The sequence below is a fragment of the Drosophila rhopaloa genome, unplaced genomic scaffold, assembly GCF_018152115.1.
Source record: "Drosophila rhopaloa isolate 14029-0021.01 unplaced genomic scaffold, ASM1815211v1 contig_3, whole genome shotgun sequence".
Taxonomy (NCBI): domain Eukaryota; kingdom Metazoa; phylum Arthropoda; class Insecta; order Diptera; family Drosophilidae; genus Drosophila; species Drosophila rhopaloa.
In genome coordinates, this window is record NW_025335123.1 from 15,297,528 (window position 1) to 15,316,895 (window position 19,368).

A 19,368-nucleotide genomic window follows, 5' to 3' on the forward strand; every position below is an offset into this window, starting at 1 on the left:
TTTTCAACCCCTTGGCACCACTCAGCCACCTCCCCTTCCCACTGCAATTGCATTTGCCTGGCAAGATGACAGGGTTGCCTATCCGGCTTAATGTTGTCGCCTTGTTGTCATCCCTCGTCCTTTTGTTCGAATTTGCTTGTCTTCTGTCCATTGTTGTTGCTTCTTCTGGCTATGATTCTTCTGTTTTTTTTTTGTTTTCTCTGCTCATTCATTAAGCATTTCGAATGGCTTTCTTCGGATTTGCTTTTGTTGTCCGCCTTCATCTTGTCCTTATGCTGCTTCTTGCCCCATTGTTCTTGTTGTAATCTGTAAAGTCTGCATTACTTCAAATCCACGAATAACACAAAAAAAAACACCATAAACCAAAACAACAGAAAAGCAACCCTCAAAAAAAAATATTATAAGGAAAGACCAAAAAAACGAGCGAATCCAACACGTAATTTCCTTTCTTCTTCTCGCGTTCTTACTGTCCCTCTCTTACACTCTTTCTCTATCTCTCTGTCTGCAGTTGTTGTTGCTCATTTCTGTGGAGGGTCAGGGATGGTGAAGGGGAGCAAGGGGTGGCCAAGGGGACGGGAAATAGGAAGTTTACTTTGTCGCAGTGTCATTTATTTTGGCATTTTTGTCACTGACGTTGGTTTGCCTTTAGGTTTCGCCTTGGCTTACGTTTTCTTTTCTTCTTATTTAACCCATATACTCTTTTTAATAGGAAAGAAAAGTCTTTTCTATATTGGATTACTTACTTTTTATTTTAAGAAATTATTTTAATTTATTGTTTCCCAAGACTTTAATATTTTGTTTATATAGTGGTTAATTTTGTTTGTAACCCTTTGTCTATGAGATAGTATTTGTATACATTATTATTTCCTTTTGAAGAGAATTGATTGTTTGGAAACTAAATCAACCGAATATTGCATATTGCTGATGTGATTTTCTATAATCCTATTATAGGAGCACTCCACTTGGAAGGGTATTTTGGGCTGTGCTTCTGCTGCTGCTTCCTCGTTGCTTTTGTCGTCATCATCATAATCGTTAGTGCCGTCTTCTTCTGATTCCTTCCCCTTGTGCTATCATTTGCCAGTTCCTTGTTGAGTTAAGGAATACCCAACGCAGTCACCACCCCACTCGGTGCCCCCCGCCCCCTGCCCCTGCCCCGCCGTCCCTGAGTGTGCGTTTTTATGACTCTTATCTGCTGTTGTTGTTCCACTTCCACATGTCCTACGGACCCCCTCCCCTCCCCTCCCCACTCCGCCTCCTGCGTCTTGGCTTGAATTTTCCACTTTTGCATTGCATATTTCAAGGCGCAATTTTTCGTGTCAATAAAATAAAATCGATATTCCACACCACTCTTCGTTTTTGTTAGCTTCTTGGTTTGTTAGCTTGTTTTTTTTTTATTTTTTTTTTCGTTTTCTTTTTGGCAATTTTCTGGGTTCAACAACTTTGTACCACATACGCCAAGTCGTCCTGAAATCGCTGGAGAGCTCAGTGGATTGGAGTTTTATGGCAGGAGGGTTCAAACTATCACTCGGGGCGGCTGTAAATGCAGTTGAGGGAATTCATCGCTCTGTGCTGAAGTGTCCTTGCAATTAAAGTTATGATCGTTGGGGTGTTCTGGTTGTGGGAATCCCAGGAGCACACCAAAAAACCCCATGAACTCGCTCCACCTCCTTCCGGAATTTCTCTATCTCTCATTTCTAACAAGTTGAAAATTTCCAGCAAACAATGTTCTAATTAAGACATTGAAACCCTGCTAACCCACAAAGGCGGCGGTTAAAAAGGGGGACTGGTTAGGTGGGTAAGAATAACAAAAGTTTACTGTTCCATTCATCACCCACCAAGCAGGGGGTGGGGGCAGGGGGCGGGGGCAGGGGGCGAATGGGGGGAGGACAACAAATTAAAAGGATATCAAAGTAAATTTGAAGCGTATTTCAAAGTCGTGCGGGGAATGAGGGTGGGTGAGGGTGCACGGTGGCAAGGGGTGGCTGCTGTCGTCACTATGCAAAAGAGCCAGCGGCAAGCAGAGCACACAGCCACCCAACCACCCAACCACCCACCACACACAGCCACACTGACACCCTTTTGCCATCTCTCTCGCTCAGTTGCGTCTTGAATGAATGCTTGAAATTGGTTTCTGCTGCTTCTTGAACCTTTTTTGTAGCGCAGAAAAGTATACTACACACAAATACAGGTAGAGAAAGGTGGATGGCAGGGGCGTAGCTGGGACAGGGGGGGGTTGAGGTTGGTGAGGTGGGTCTTGGAGACAGGTAAACCGAAATAAATTCAAAATAATTTGTGTAAAATAGACGAGCAGCAAACGATGTTGTCGACGCTTAGCCCATAGAGCCACCCACTTGGCAGCGCACCCTCCTGACCAACTTTTACCTCCTTTTTTTGGCCAGAGGCAGCTCGACACATGCGAAAAGCGTGGTGAAATCTGCCGCCGGCATCGAGAACCTACCACAAAAACGGTGGCAATGGTGGCCCTCTTCACATCCCCCCCTTGAAAAACCCCCGCCACAGCTGCTACCAGGCTAAAAGGCTGCCAAAAATGTATTTTCCTCAACAAGGCCAAAAATTTAACAAACATTGGGGAGCTAAACAGAGAGAAAAGAAGCAAATGAGGGAAAGAGGGAGAGGGGAGGTGGGAGTGGGTGGTTAGAGAGAAAGAGAGGGAGAGAGAAAGCGAACCCTGGAGGCCCATAAGGCGAGCGCAGATAAAGCTCAAGCATTAGCAACTCTTGAGAAAGTTGCGCTGTGCCCAAGGCACTCCATCCCCTCCCCCCTGTCTTTTTTTTAACCACCCACCCACGCAGAAACAGACAATAGTTTTTGTTGCACAATGGCCACATTCCACCCCTTCTCCACCCACCGCCAGTCTTTATTTCGCTGGCCAGCACAAGGTCGAGCATTCATTTGCATTCGCATTCGCATTCAAAATCAGATTCAGTTTCAGCTTCTCGTGTTTCCAGGCCATTGGACCTCAGACCCGCCTAAGCCACAGAAAAAAAGTAATACCCAAAAACATTTAACTCAAAACCCGATTGAGTTTATATTCAGAACTCTCGTCGTTGGCGGGGGGGAACTCATTTCAATTATGAATACAAAGACGAGGGCGGCTCAGTCCGCAATCCCCAATCCCAGGCGAAATCCCCAGATCAGGAAGCCCAAAGTCAGGGAAATCCGCTCTCTATATGCATATTTCTCTTCTTCGCCCTTTTTCTTTCACTTTCCACTTCATTCACAGAGGGAACGCTGGAAAATCATGGCCGAAAGTTATTTCGGCCAAAAGGGAAAACGACCACCAAAAGATAAATGCAAATAGGCGAAATAACTAAACAGTAAAAGTGGCAAAGCGGCAAAGCGGCAGCAACAAAATGATGCCGAATCGTGCGAAACGAGGCAGGGCGAAAGGCAGGGCAAAAATTTAAATTAAAAACACGTCGACATCAACATTTTGCCAACACCACAGAACACACACACACACACACACACACATGTGTAAAGCATGCACAAGAGTTTCGGGTTTTGGGTTTTAGTTGGGAATTTAGATTGGGGTTACGGCTTTGGCTCTGCCTTTGGCTTTCATATCACATGGCCAGGGGCCATACCACAGTGCTCCCTGGCATATCGATTGCAGTTCAAAGGTTATTTAACATTTATTATTCTTTTGGTAAATTTAAGTTAAATCAAAACACACATGCAGTCGCATGCAGTTCAAGAGATATTGATACGTTTGTAGTATGGAAAATAACTTACAGCCTTCGAATTTTGAATCATAAAATCACAGAAAATGCATGTTGTGCCAGCGCCCCTAATTAAATATAAATGTCCCATCCTTGAACCCAATAACCCAGCTAAACACACAATAACCTGATTACCAATCATGACCAGCAACTCGAAACAATCGATTACTTAACAAAGCCTGACAAACCCCTGCCCGCAAGGGTTTAATTCCGAAATGTCATTAGGTCCCTCATCATCTTCAAGTCCAGAAATGGGTACAGTTGGCAACAAAAGTCAGCGAGTATTGGGGGGCAGATCTTTGCCCGGCATTCAGTGTTAACCACTTAATTTTCCGTATCATTGAGAAGGGATATTAAAAAGAGATTGACGCTGGTTCAAGCCCCACCACCCCCAAATATATAGATATATATGGGATGGGGTAGAGAAGTGAAAAGGGGTGGGCAAATTAACTCGACTGTCAACCGCAAAATCACAACAGATGCAGTCGCCACTCAATCACAGTATTTGTGAGCCCGCTTCGAGGGTCCTTTTTCATTTCCAGCCCCGATTCCAGTTTCCTGTCTGTGTGAAAACTAAACACACACACTCGTCCGTTTCACATATACATATGCATGAGTGAAGGGTTTGCCTGCGATAAAATATATTTTTTACTCGCCCATAATGTGACACCAGCAGGAGATCGGGGGGCATTCTCAATATCAATACAGTTTTATTTACGTTGGGATTCGGCCCCATCAAACCCCTGCACCCCCACCTTCACCCCTCTTCAGCTCGCTTAAACAATTTTGTAGCATACTTTTGTGCGCAGTTCTCCCATGCTCCATTCTTTGTCCGATTTATTTACGACACAAACATTTTTTTTCCGGTTCCTGCCATGGGCGTGGCAGCTGCCAGAGGGCTGACGGGAAAAAAATATTGTGGGGGGGAGATTGGGGGGATTGGGAGGTAGTGTATTTGATTTTCTCGACTTTCGAGTGGCTTAAAAACAAAAATCGAAATCGAATGGAAACTTTTGAGCCACCCACAACCGCAGGGAATGCTTTCCATTTTGCCCCCCTTTTATAAATTTATAATTCCCAATCACCCCCCCACTGTTAGTTGTGTCTTTTCCACTCAGTTTACTCGTTTGCTGCTTGGCTGGCCACACACGTTCCGAGGCCATAAGCCTTGCTCAACACACAGAAATGTAATAATAAAAGTGAGCCAGCGGGTTCTGTGGGTCAAATGTGGTACATCATCAAATTTACCGCTCGAACAGTTCATAAAGTGCGACGAGGCATCGATGAAGACATTCGATTATGTACAAGCCCGCCCAACTATCGATAAAAAAACGTGTATCGCCGCTGGGGTACAGTGTGTGTCTCTGGCAGGCGGCATTAATCAATAAATCGCACAAATCAGCGCTTAAATGGCAATTGACTTTTATGGTTACCAACCCACTACACATTACACACTCTACACGCTACACACTGCACACACATCTGTCCACCCGGGGGCGCCAAGTAACTAGGCAGGGGGATCGCGCATGCGAGACGTTAAAAAGTCATTACTTTGACGGCAGCACTAAAAATTTGTCTTGTCAGGGGGGGCCAATGGGGTGTTTTCGGCTTGGGTTTTTGGGGTTTGGGGTGCTATTGTCGCATACAAGTGCTCTAGACCCACACACCCATACGGATTATGTGCCCTGCATAGCAGACATCGCAATGAGCTTGTTTCCCACTCGCTTTTTCGCCTTCTCGCTGTGGCACTCGAAATATTTAAACGATAAAGTACAGCAAGTCACCCACACATGTGTGTTTGCTTGTGCCTAATAGAACCCAAGTGACAAAGGCATAAACACACAAACACTCACACACAGACAGACTGGCCATTAGATGGCTGCTGCTGCTGCTGCTGTGGCAATTTGGTGGCACAGATGAATTTAATAGAGACGCCAGTGCAGCTGTGTGTGTGTGTGTGTGTGGCGGCCATTATGCGCCGCAACGCATACAACATTATTTTATTAAGTGAGACGAGGCCAACAAGGGGGCCCCAAAACAATATGCGTTATCTCGCACCCCCTATAACGCACATTCCTCCGACTCCGCCTCCGGATTCTCCATTCTCCATTCTCTATTCCTGATTCTCCACTCTCCATTCCAGTTTGGAACGTGTCAGACGGAGGAGTCGCCAGAAGCAGAACAGAGATGGTGCACGGATGGAGGGCAGATCGCATTCTATGGTTGCATGCCAGAGCGATGGCATGTGCAACGGTCGCATTGGCCGCAGCTAGATGATTCATGGCCCTACAAAAGCCCCCCTCCCTTAAATATCTCCCTTCGTGGAGTGTGAAACAGATGGCAGCGCCATAAACTTCGATTTATTTAAATCCTCGCCTAAACTTGGCTTTATAAGATTGATATAAGGACATGAGTAAGATATATTCATTCTACATATGTATGACAATCAGCTATAACAAACATTTAAGCTTCAGCTCTTGGGCAATTTTTCAGTTTAAGTTTCAATGTCTTTATTTCATTTCAGAGATAGAAAAAAATGTATATTCAGAATCACGTAAAGTTAAATCACCTGAAAACGAACAGGTTTCAAAGTGTGCGGTTGCTATGAACTTGCGACTTCATTGTTCAATGAACACATACAATTCGAACTGAGTATAAAAGCTTTAAATTTGCATCTCGCCTGCTGAATATTTATTTACTACATTCATCAGTGACCAAACTCATTCAAATGCAATGCTGCTATAAACACGCATATTTTGTCCGACTTGCTCCTGCAGCCATTTGCTTAGCTTAATCATTTCTCAACCGTACTCGTATTCGTATTTGTATTCGTATTGGTATTCGTATTCGTATTGGTATTAGTATTCCTTATCCTTGCTCCTGCCAGCGCCCATTTGAGCTGTCTGCACGTACTACTGACTGAATGAGTGAATGACTGGACGATTGACTAACCGTCTATCCATTTGTCTAACCCCTTCCCTTCTCCTCCAACTTAACCCAGCCCCTGTGTGTTTATCCTTCTCGGGCTGTCGGTGCGGATAAATTTCATTATCTGCAAACGCGGTCATAAAATCTGACATCGAATCAATTTCTGCAACAAACGGCGGCGGGCTCTGACTCCATTTTCCATTCTCCTCTTGACACCCCCGCTTTTTCTTAGCACGATTCTCGCTTTATTTAGCTCAACCCCCCCTTTGTGTTGGGGCATATTTTGTTGTATTTTGAATGAATGTGCAAATAAAATTTAATTTAATAGCAAATTTTATGTCGCAAATATTGCGCTGCACCCCTCAACCCCCCCCACCCATGCACATGCGAGGCACTGTGCCCACTTTTATGGCCCTCAAATGGTTTGTTGGATCGGAGGGCGTCAGTTGACAACAGGCGATGAGCCACTGCGCCCTCAAAAGGCAAAAAAAAAAAAAGAAAAGGGAACCACCCCACCCATCTGCGACTGCCGGCGTGCTGATAGCCAAATGGGATTTGGGGAATATGCCAGGACATGAACCAGGAACAGGGCCAAAAAGCCAGGGCAGCAACACGACTACAGGACTTCGGGACTAGCGAAGGGATAAAGGCAAGTGCGGATGCATTAAAGTGTCAAACGAAGTTGCCGGCGGGGGATTTTGCGGGGCTTGGCCTTTGATTTGCTTTCATTGTTTGCCCACGCCAATTTCGATGTCGCTCGCAGTTGGAACTTTCTCCCGGAAATCATCGATTGACAATGGGGAAGTGGAAAATGGGTTGTCAAGAAAGGACCGCCAATGATGAGGAAGAGGAGGTCAAGCGATGTCCGCAGGGTATACTCGGCCAGCACTCAAATGATGAATGAAATGAGCATGGAATGAATGATTGAACGAATGAATGCTGGGAATAACTGAGTGGAAAATAAGAAAACGTTCAGGTCAGGCGGCGATTTAATGGGTGGACCAACGAACACTTTGATTAAACAAAGAATGAATGGGGAGATTTTCAGCAGAAGAGCTACTCAGATGGTTGAATTAAAAAAGAAACCATTATTATTCCTTCTTTAAAAGATTGTAAGTCAGTTCGTGGCCACCAGAAGCTCCAATTGATGATATTTGTATAATCACAATACTTAAACTTATTTTGTAAAAATTAAACCCAAAATTAGTAACCTCTGAATAAAAGGATTGCCCTTAAAAAATTAAGATTATTAAGTTTCACTCTGAACAATTATGAAATAAAAACTCTAATTATATCTTTGATATTTTAAAATAGTTAGCAAAGACAAATATTGAAATGTTTCTTTATTGATAATCACTTTCAAAAACTTGTCTTTATTTGATCAAATTTTTTGCATTCTCTACTTTCGCCTGCTCTTTTTGTGCACTTAAATTCCGGGGAAATGCAATTTCGCCCGGGGATGCGAGATTGAACGATTCAAACTCGTTATGCTCCAAGGGAAATCCAAGGAAGCGAAAACTCTGCTGCCAATTGAAAAATAATCCAATCGAGGAATCGGCCAGAAAAGTGGAAAATGGAAAGTGCCGCGGTGCAGGTGGGCAAGAGGAAGCTGGCCAGGATGCCAGGATCGTAGGATGGTAGGACGGCAGGATGGCCTGGGAGAGGAAAAGGGGAAAGTGGAATGTGGAGGCAGAAAGAAAAACACAGCCGAAAATGCAATATTGCGATTTTATAACACAAATTGCTTATAATCACCCGGCAACAACGGCAACAGGGGATGTCGGGATGTAGTTCGGCAGGACGAGCAGGAGCAGAAAGCCAAAAAACGGAAATGCACGCTGTAATGGCCTGGAAGTGGGCGGTGGCCCTGGCCGAAGGGGGCGTGGCCTAGGAGGGGGGATCGCAGTGGGCGGAGCAGCTGCTCAGGCTCCGCACTGGCATGGCAATGGCATAAAAATCATATTTCCGTTTTATTATTTGCTGTTAATGAAAATGCAAATAAAATTGGATTTTCCGTGCCGCACAAAAAGGCAGCAAAATTAAATGTTGTTGCTGCCTGTGGAGGAGACTCGGCTGCAAATGTATTTCCTGGCGCACATTTCAAATAAACATTTCGGTTTTCGCATTTCAGTATTTCTGTATTTTTATGTCGACGGCAGGCGAGTCGACAAATGAAAAGCATCAAAAGAGGAAAAATACGAGCAGCGGGTCAGAAGGAAAACCAGTGAAAAATCATTTGAAGAGCCAACAAAAATGTGTGACCCCCTCTTGCCACCGATGTGTGTTTAGAATTAATTGGGTCACGTAATTAGCAGCTTGTTTGGCCATATACTATATACCATACATATATATTATATATATATATATATTCGAACAGGTTGGGTTGTCTATCTGTGCATGCCAAATTTGATTATCCAAAAGAGAAAGGAGTTTTTGGGATTTTTTGCGGTGGCCGCAATTGATCCGGAATTCAATAAAGCTGGATTAAAATGACCAAAATGCGTAGGATCGTCGACCCAGTACTAACCACTATATAGGCTTTGGATAATCCCCTTATGGCTTTCTGCCATATGAAATAGAAATGCTTTAATTGGTTGATTCCTACACATCAATAATTAAAAGTTAGGCAATACTTTCGAGGACACAAAACTTCCTAATCTTTCAGTCAGTTTATTTAGCCCTCGGATTTGCCCCTAAATATTTTATCCCAGCCATAAATAACTGGCTTCCATTGGAGCAGATTGCACGTATAGTAAATCTGAATGATTTATTCCAAGGACACACTCTCTATAACCGAATCCATTCATTCAATTCGCAGCATAAGGAAGCCACTCGATGCTCATTGCTAATGACACCATCGATAATGATGCTCCACAGTACCTCCACTAGAAGTCCCCGCCGTCTGTTTGCCATTTGCGATTTCCAGAGGAGCTTTGCCCAAGCCATTCGAGTGGAAAAGTCAAGTCAACTCGAGTCGGGCCTTATTCCCAGCGTATGGCAGCGAATCAGGATCTCAGACCTAACCCAAATCCGCTCCAAAAACTATAAACCAGTGGGAAGATGGTTGAGGGGATGCCTGCTATTCGATTGGGAAAGTGCCGTTCGTGCTACTCAAATGAAATCAGCAACGAACTATTGGGCAGGCGGTGGGCGACACCTTTCAACCCACCCACTAAGCCCCCCCCCCACTCAACCACTCGAACAAATAATGCATGCGGCTGTGCCACCAACAACAACTACGAAAATAACAGTAGAACAAGAAGCTAAGAAAAGCGGGGGAACGGGGGAGGGAAGTAAAAGGGGGGGCTATAGCTACAAGAAAAGTCGTTCAGGCTCAGTCAACAAAATGCCAAATTCAAGCACCTGCCACAATTTTAGCCCGGCACGTTGTCGCTGCCACACCCCGCTTTTACCCGCCCCCCCTATACTAGGGAAGTTTTTCCCTCTCGTAAATGTTTGCCATACAAATGTATAAAACATTACCGCACGGCTGTGCCAAAGACGTGCAACACAAATAGTGGAAATGGGGGGTGGGAAGGGGGGTCGAAGGAACTTTTTATATTCCAGCTTCTGCAGGCCTTGCCTTACGTCCCTCTTCCCCCTCCCCTCCCCTCCCCCACCAGTTTGCACTTGTTAAGTTTTCCCGATGGTCTTCACCTCTTTCTCTGCGGGATGCCAGTGATTGGTAGAGGGTAAGCGATAGTTTTTGGTTAGTTTGGCTCCAAGTTCCAGATACTTTGGGCATATTGCAGTGTAAATAACTCGGAGAGGACGGAAAGCCATGACAGCATACAACAGCAGAAGTCGTTGCCTCTTTTCTGGAAATTTACCAAAAGACCTTAACCCAATTCGTTCTAGACTTCAAGACCGATAATTTGTAATAAACCTACAACTTAACTACCTAAACTTTTTATATTTTTAGTACTCTTTAGGCTAAGTATAAATAAATCAGAAAGATGGGAATGCCTTTTAAGCTTAGTTGTTTCCCAGCTGTGGGATCTATTATATATCGAAGATCATCTTAAATCATACACTGTCTAACTTATCCCATTTACCCTTTAGCTATATATTCGTGGAAAACCTAGCACAGTTGTTTCCACCTTAAGGCCTTATATCTAAACTCTGCCCACTCTCTTTTGTCATCATCCCCTCACCTTTTGGCCTTGCCAGCGACATTTTTATGCCGCTTTGGCCGACGGACGGGGACAGTCCCTCCATTTCTTTTCATTTGGTTTCATTTCATTTCGTTTCGTTTACGTTTGTCATTCATTCTGGTTCATTTGCTCGATTGTGAGTCATCGTCATCATCATCATGGCCATCATTATATCGGAGCGGGGGCATCATTATCAGCTTTATCAGCGGGCCTGGAAAGTCATCACCTTGCCGGATAAAAGTTGTTGACCCACGTTGGCCTAGCACACAACCCTCCCCCTTTTTTTTTTTTTTTTTTTGCTCCCACTTGGACACTCACTCGAAGGTGTCCTGCGATTTCGAGAGCCCCAAAGCTCTCGACGAAGGAGACAGATACAAAGACAGAGACAGAGCATCGCTGCTGGGCAGCAGCACTTAACCCTAATTCCTGCAACTCTGACACATCAACTGAGCCACAGACAATGGCCACATTAGCCCAAGTCGTGGCCCCTGCCTTTGTCAACGTTGAAATGAAAATGAGCAAAATGCATAATCGAAAAAAATCATTGAAGCGTAAATGCTTTGTAACAGGATACGGGACTGGGTTGGTTTGAGGGGGAGGACTCTTATGGCCAGGACAAAATGAATTCGAACACAACGAATAGGAATACGTAAACCTAAACCTAAACCTAAACCGATCCGAGCCAACATGAAAGCCAAGCGAGACGTAACGAAACGAAACAAAACGAAGCGAGTTGCTGAGGACAGACAAAAGGAGGAGGGTCCTGGTGGGAAAGCCTAGGGAAGTTGGGGTCACTGCACAGTTACCGAGCTACCGAGTTACAGAGTCTCCACCACACATACATATATTGTGTGTTATGTGTGTGACATCGACACCACAACTAATGAACGATGGACAGGACGTGGACAACGCTCAGACTGACAAATGACAAAGGAAACGGGTCGCAGGACACAGGACACAGCAGCAGCAGCAGGAGTGGAATGGAGATGTAGATGGTGGTGGCGGTGGAGATGGAAATAGAGATGCAGATGGTGTACCAGCGGGCGGAGGATGCGACTCTGCGTATGTGACTTACTCCGGCTGACCAACTGCAAACCCAATTGAAACCAAAACTTAACCCAATCACGAACTGTGGTCAGTGCTGCGAGAACCTCATGTGGTGACGCCAATGAAGGCAGATTGCATTACTACGCTGGGAGGAAAAAGGAGTGTCATATCTATCCTAAACGTTCATTTGCACATAAACTTAACGTTTATTTGTACAGATACTCGTTAGCTAACTGGAATTACCTTGATAAGAAGGAGTGTTCATATATTTATGTACAATATATTGATATTATATCAGCAAGTTAATATTATTTCATTTTACTCTTGAAACTTGAAGAGAAGAGACGAATCAAAAATAAGGTAAATCAGCAGGTGCTACAATCCTATTAAAATTTATTGCATTTTTCATGCGAGTGCCATAACATTTTCGAGTTTGGAAGGCGGGTCCAAGAATTCCTTCAAAACTTAAATCACACTCGTACTGGAATTCTGTTTTTTTTGTAACACTATCGAATCGAAAATGCCATATTCCAAGTTGTAAATACTTTATGCATTTATTTTTCTGCTTGTGCATGCCGCATTTGAAGAGTGAAGAGTGGTGCATTTTTGGATCGAAACGCGGAATTCCTGAAAAGTTTTGTGGCTGTGGGAAATTCCGTTACGGCGGCTGGATCGCATTCCCGCATGATTCATTCCGCGCCCAGCAAGTGACTCATAGCGGAGAGGAGGGGGGAGTTGGATACACTATCCCCCCCTCTAAGCCACCCTCTACGCCTCTGGCTTCTATCAGCCAGCAAGCAGCGAACCGACTAATTCAGTTGACTCCAGTGCAATTGGATGATGGTGGAGGGGGTAAGGGGGGGTTTCTAAAGGCACAGGGTGGGTAACTAAAGTTGGCCGACAGTTCGCAGTTCCCAGTTCCCAGCCGACAATCAAATGGCCAACGACACCCGGCCAGCCCCCTCACCCCCCCTCTTGCCACCCTTTGTAAGCCCCTTTTCTCTGTAGCAAGGGACTTTGTATGGGTTGTTTGGCAGCGACGATTGCGTGTTCCCTTTGCCAGGGGCGGTGGGTTTTTTTTGTGGAAGGGGTCCACGGTGGCATCGAGTGTTTGGAGAGATGCTCGGGCATATTGCACATTGTGAGCCAGTCCTGCAATCCTGCAGTCCTGCTTGCCCCCCACCCCCCCTCCTCCTTCCTGCACTGCCTTGTGAATGAGTCAGACATGCGAACGTGAAGTCCTTTAAAAAAAAAAGTAGGGAAAAAATGCAAGCAGAGAGAGGATAGCTAAACAAGGGGGTGGGTCAGAGGGGGCAGGAGTGATAAGAGGGGTTGGGGGGGTGCGAGTGGTAAGAAGGGTGCCCAACAAGAAGCTAAGATCAATTTAGTAGATATCCACATGTAATATTGTATTTTTAATCAAGTTCTCAGAAATGATAAGAAAAATTTTAGAGATTAGAATTTTAAAGGAAAACATTTTATTCAAAATTTCCTTAATGGCATACCAAAAATACAAAATTAGAACGATGGCATATTTATGCAACTGTCAAAAATCATCCTACTTCGAAGGCAAGAACAATTTCCTAACGCTGATAAGCTTTGCCCAAGAATCTTATTAAATATTTTTATTACTAACAAGCAAAGTTAATTACCCTTAAACTCATTAAAATACAAAATTCATAATTATTTAAATGATTTAAATAATTCTTTGAATTTATCTTGTCTTTGCTAAATATTAACAATTATTGAAGCAATCATTTTTTTAGCTTTTAAAATATCAACAATATGAAGCTTCCCATAATTTTATTTGGTTATATTTTCTTTACTGTTTTCTGTTTTGTTGTTATTAAAATTTAAGTCTTACGACGACCATGGCCAACTTACAACGTTTAGCACAGAGTAAACCAACAAAATTTTTAGTTTTTTGTACCGACCGCGTGTGGTGATGGGTTAAAGGTGGGGTAAAAGCGACCTAAGCAACCACCGACGTCCACAAAAACGACGACGGCGATGCGTGCCACTGATAACTGTGACGCTAACGGTGACGGCTGACTGGAGATGGAGGTAAAGGTGAAGGGGGTGGTGCTCCAGGGTGGTGGCTCTAACTGTGGGTGATGGGTGGTGGGTGGTGGCATGGCTGACCAAAGCCCCTGGATAGTCCAGTCATAAATTGCAGGCAGCAGCGAACTAGCATGAATGGCGGCATTAAAGTATCAGGCAAACAAAAGGGGCGAGATAGGTGGGTAGTGAATGAAAAGGAAAGAAAGAAGGGCAAAACAAATTGCAGGCTGCATACAAAACAAGCCATGAAAAGAGTGCAGGGGCCCATAAAGCAGCTTAACTACTCCCCTGGCCGGGATTGGGCCGGTATCCTGGTTACTTGCAGCCCACACAGCCTGGATCCTGAATCCTGAATCCTGAATCCTGGATCCAGGATCCTTGGGAGCTGCAGCTCCTGCCTCCTTCTATTACTTGTGCTCTCGCATGTATATGAATTTGATAAGGTTTTTGTTTCGCCACAAAATGTTCAACCCACCGCCCTCTAAGACTGTCCGTTGTCCGTTGTATGTTGTCCGTTGTCCGTTGTCCGTTGCCAAGGCAAATTGCTTTGAGTTATTTAAGGGAAAAATACGTAGAGGAAAATTGTTAAGGCCAGGCACGTCGACGTCGTCGATTGTGGGTCGGCCGAGAAAAGCTGCAGCAGGAGCCAGGAGGAGAAGAGGGCAGAAATTGTTTTGAAATGATTTGAAAAAGCATTTCAGTTTAAGCCAACAATATCCTGCCACGCATGAGTCTGTGTGTGTGTGTGTGTCTGTGAATTGATGAATGCGCCCGAAGAAGGAGAATAAGAATCCCACTGATGAATGCAGGACCAGCCTCCGTGCGATTTGCGGATTATGCGGAGAGAGTGCTATATGCCGGGGCAATAATTGAGGGGATTTTGTTGGACGGGTACTGAGAAAAACAAAAAACCCCAATCGATTAAGGGGCCATAACCTGGCCACTCATTCAATTTCCATGATAATTGCCAGCCGCAACGGGTGCCAAATCAAAATGCCTAACTGCCTTCATTAGTTTCGCTGCCACTTTTGCTACTTTCGCATGCAAATTGCCAGTTGGAGCCAGCTGCTGCTTCCGAATGTTTGGTGTCTCCTTCGCCTTTCGGTTTTTTGGTTGTGCGGTTGTGTAAGCCGAAAAGCCACGGGAAAAACCCAGCCAGCGAAAAGAAAACGGTTCAATTAAGCCAATATTTGCGCACACTCGCGCCTTGTGCTGGTTAGTTTGGCAAGGGCTGAGCCACCCCTCCCCCCTCAGCGCCCTTAGCCAAATCCACCCCCTGCCATCCCCCCTCAAACCTTCGAGCGGCGCTGCTAAGCGATGGCACATTTTTCGTAGCATACTTTGCGCGGCTGTTTAGCCCACGGCCACAACAGAAAACAGAAACCCGCTCAAGTGTTTGTGTATCTGTCTCTCGCCCAATGCGTGTGTGTGTGTGTGCGTGGGGGGGTGCGAGTGTGTGTGTGTGTGAGTGCCTGTGTCTGTGGTTGGGATTTGTGTTGCTGTTGCACACGGAAAAATTTTGACAGAAAATCAGTTTGACTTTGTATCAATAAACAAATTTTTATAAAATACCAGTTTAATATTATTGGTATTTGATAGGTTTTGAATAGGTTTCTTCGTCAGTTGAACAAGATCATTTACATTTTCCCTATTTTGTATGCGGTATTGTTTAGATTTTGTAAGCAAATCGCTGATTAATAATATAAAATCTATACCTAATTTAAGTTACTTTTACTACATCAGTAATGTAATAATAATGTTTAAAGTTTTATGACTCGTCAGTGTAGCCTTAAAAATCGCCGAGAACTGTGGTTTTTGTCTCTTAAACAATTAACTTTAAACATCACAAGGACATCGATAATTTTGTTGTTGCCTCAGGGCTTGAAAACTTTTTTTAATCTTTCGTGTGTTAGAATTTCTGTCTCTGATTGAAAGCAATACCTGTGTTTTTAATATTTGGAGCAGTGTTAACGTTAAAATTAATATTTAATATGGTTATCATTTTGGGAATAATGATCTTATCACTTAGATATTTGAAAACGAAACGAAACAATATTGAGCCATAGAAAACATACTTTTGGGTAACATTTTTGGCTCAGTGTGGTGTTTCAGTTTCGGTCTCAACATCGGTTTTGGCCTGTTCTGTGTTTCGGCTCTTTCGGCTTACTCCTTCGTTCCTTCGAGGGGGAATTGTATCGACTGTGGAGTGTGGTGTGGTGTGGTATGGATTCGGTGACTCACCTGAACCTGAGCGGTGCCAATGGCCAGGACGACCCAGAGGCTCCGCAGCAACAAATTACGACGCAGCGCGACGCACATTGTTCGTAATTCTTTCAGCTCCTTGGCTCCTTTGTCCTGTCTCCTGGCTGAGAATCTCAGACTGGCTCTGAATTTAGCTGCTGAAACTGCGGCTGGACTGGCTTCTGATTCGGATACGGATTCGTATTCGGATTCTGGTTAATTGTATTTGGTTTGTTGGCTTGTTCGTTTAACACTTTGCTGCATAGACAAACGACGGCGGCAGCAACAAGAAATCGAAAACACAAGAAAATTTCATTAGCAAGCGAACGATTTGTATCTAGATTCGGAATTTTGTTCTCTGGTTTTTTGGTTTCTGATTTCTAATTTTTGATTTCTAATTTCTGCGTTCTGCGTTCTGAGGTTCGTACTCCGATTGCGTTCGATTTGCGGTGCTCAAGTTAGCTGACTCTCGTCTTGCCCCTCCGCGAAACGTTTTCCTTTCGCCGTTGCCCCAAAAACTATGCACGGAAAATGTCAACTCGGAAAACTGTGTGTGTTTGTGTGTGTGTGGTCGTAGTATTTGATTGTGGAACGTAGTAGAAGAGAGCCCAAGACGGGGGAGAAGGAGAAGAGGAAGAAGAAGGGCAGGCGGAGAGAGCACTCGCTGTTATCTGTCCCAATGTACCCACTCGCTCGAACCTCGAGCTTTTGAACTGGTCTATCCTCGAACAGGATAAACTGCGCTGTGTTGTCCCGGAGTGAAGTCAGTGGCCATACAGCCGCTGTCCGTTTTGCCTGGAAAACCCGTCAGCTGCAGCCGTTGGTTCGCATGTCGCATGTCACTTGTCCTCTGCTCCTGGCAGCTCCTACGCAGGTCCACCCACCCATGAACAACCCCCCACACCCCCCGCCCCACCACACTCTCTTTCGGACGGAGAAGTCCTCGTAACCGCGTCGTCAGGCTTTTGCGCACTTTTATTGCCATCTTCTCTTTCTTTCCACCTTCTCATTTCTCACTGATCATGCGCAGTGCGGAGAACCCGCTTGTTTCGCACCCCCCGCTCCCCCATCAGCTAAGTTGGCACCACAAATCCACTATTGACATCGGCTTAGTTTTGTTCTATTCAAATCCTTTTTTTCGTATCACTTTGTTTTGGGTGTTTCTCTATGGTTTTTTCTTTTTGTTTTTCTCTTTTGGCACTCGCACTTGAACAGCAAAAAAAAGTATATATTTTGTTTCAGTGATTGACGGTCTCTCAGTGTGTGTCTCTCTGGCTTCTCTGAATCTCCGTTACTCTGCTCATCGGCTCCCAGTTGTAAGCTCTCCGAGCCAAATTCGTAGCGGGAGAGAGCCGAGAGCTACTGGCAGTAGCCCCAGGTCTTTTCCACAGCGAATAGAGGAGGGTGGGGGGGGTTGGAGGGCTCGGAGAAGCCTCTGGAGCTCTGAATCTCTGGAGCTGTGGCTATGGGCTGTACCTGGCGCTGCGAACGCTCACAAACGACTGCGAGTGGTGCTGGCTGCTCGGCGGACTCGTTGCCTCCAATCGAATGTCCTGCGAGTCGAAGTCCGAAAGTCGGAGAGTCCGAAAGTCGAACTGTGGCGCAGGGCGCGTGCCCGGGATCGATATTAAATGCGAAACCAGCTGCCTTTCCGCGGGGGTGGAACGCTGCTCCGTGCTGCGTGGTCCGTGGCCTGTGGAATGTGGCAAGCCCGAAGAAAAGCAGCAGCAGCAGCAGGTGCTCTGTCCGAAGTCCGAAGTGCGATGTCTAAGGGGTGGCAGAACCGGTTCCGAATTCCCACTCACTTCCGGCGGAACTGTTATCTGTTTTGGAACTGCTTGCGAGGCGCTAACTTCAAGCGAGGGTGGTTTGCTGCACTTGCACGGACTCAAAACCTGACTAAAATTCGAAATACAATCTCCTGCTTATTTGCTTTATATTTTAACACATAACACCTTTAATACCTGTAAATATTAATTATGTCGTTTACATCTTAAGAGTACAATTTCGTAGAACACAATGTAGTTGTTAAGGTGCTTACATATTTATGCTAGTTGATATTTTAACATTTATATATATTATCCTAGTTTATCTTTTAATTAAATTGATTGCATTTGAAGTAATTCTAAAGTTTTACTGCTTATAATTTATTTCAAGTTTTGCATATACAATTTCTTTTTAAATTAGGAGATATCTACATTATTTAACGCGGTTAATGGATAGGATTTCATAATAGTAAATAGAGTTCAAAGATTTGTCTGATTCGAAAGAAGCGCGGTTATATTTTTAATTGTTTGAGACATAAAATAATATACAATAATGTTGCAAACTAAAAAGGCTTCGTTTAATACATCAACGCTAGGTGGCGCTCTGCTCCGAATCAAGAAAGCGCTGACTGACAAAGGCTCGCTGCTGCAATTAGATTTCGTATTGCCTAGAATTGGACTTCAAAGTCCATAACTTTACCAAATTTAATCCGATTCCAAAGTGGCATACCTTTAAAGACCTGTGATTCGATCCTCTAAAAATCTGCATTCAAAATTTTCAATTTAACGTTGGTCAAATTTTTGACCCATTTTCATGTTAGTTATTTCTCATTTTCCGATGTCTTGTAATATAGTGACTCAAAATTGAACCTCTAGAGTCCATAACTTTTTCAAATTTAATCCGATTCCAAAGTGGCATACCTCTAAAGACTTGTGATTCGATCCTCTAAAAATCTGCATTCAAAATTTTCAATTTAACGCTGATCAAATTTTTGACCCATTTTCATCTTAGTTATTTCTCATTTTCCGATGTCTTGTAAAAGAGTGACTCAAAATTGAACCTTAGAGTCCATAACTTTTTCAAATTTAATCCGATTCCAAAGTGGCATACCTCTAAAGACTTGTGATTCGATCCTCTAAAAATCTGCATTCAAAATTTTCAATTTAACGCTGATCAAATTTTTGACCCATTTTCATGTTAGTTATTTCTCATTTTCCGATGTCTTGTAAAAGAGTGACTCAAAATTGAACCTCTAGGGTCCATAACTTTTTCAAATTTAATCCGATTCCAAAGTGGCATACCCCTAAAGACTTGTGATTTCATCCTCTAAAAATCTGCATTCAAAATTTTCAATTTAACGCTGATCAAATCTTTGACCCTTTTTCATGTTAATTATTTCTCATTTTCCGATGTCTTGTAATATAGTG

The 19,368-nt window shown here is 44.1% G+C and overlaps 1 protein-coding gene across 14 annotated transcripts in view; it reads right to left on the minus strand.

Annotated features, from left to right (window-relative positions):
* Positions 1 to 17,858, minus strand: part of LOC108047101 (amyloid-beta-like protein) — a 54,514-nt gene extending 36,656 nt beyond the window's left edge. For 8 of the 14 annotated variants that reach the window (XM_017127167.2, XM_017127168.2, XM_017127166.2 and 5 more), the window contains exon 1: positions 16,175 to 16,843. In XM_017127167.2, coding sequence (XP_016982656.1) covers positions 16,175 to 16,252 — 78 coding nt within the window. In that variant the 5' untranslated portion in view covers positions 16,253 to 16,843. Of the gene's footprint in view, positions 1 to 16,174; positions 16,845 to 17,650 lie in introns of those variants that run through there. The other 6 variants (XM_044461364.1, XM_044461367.1, XM_044461363.1 and 3 more) reach the window with 4 other exon arrangements.
* Positions 17,859 to 19,368: the final 1,510 nt, after the last annotated feature.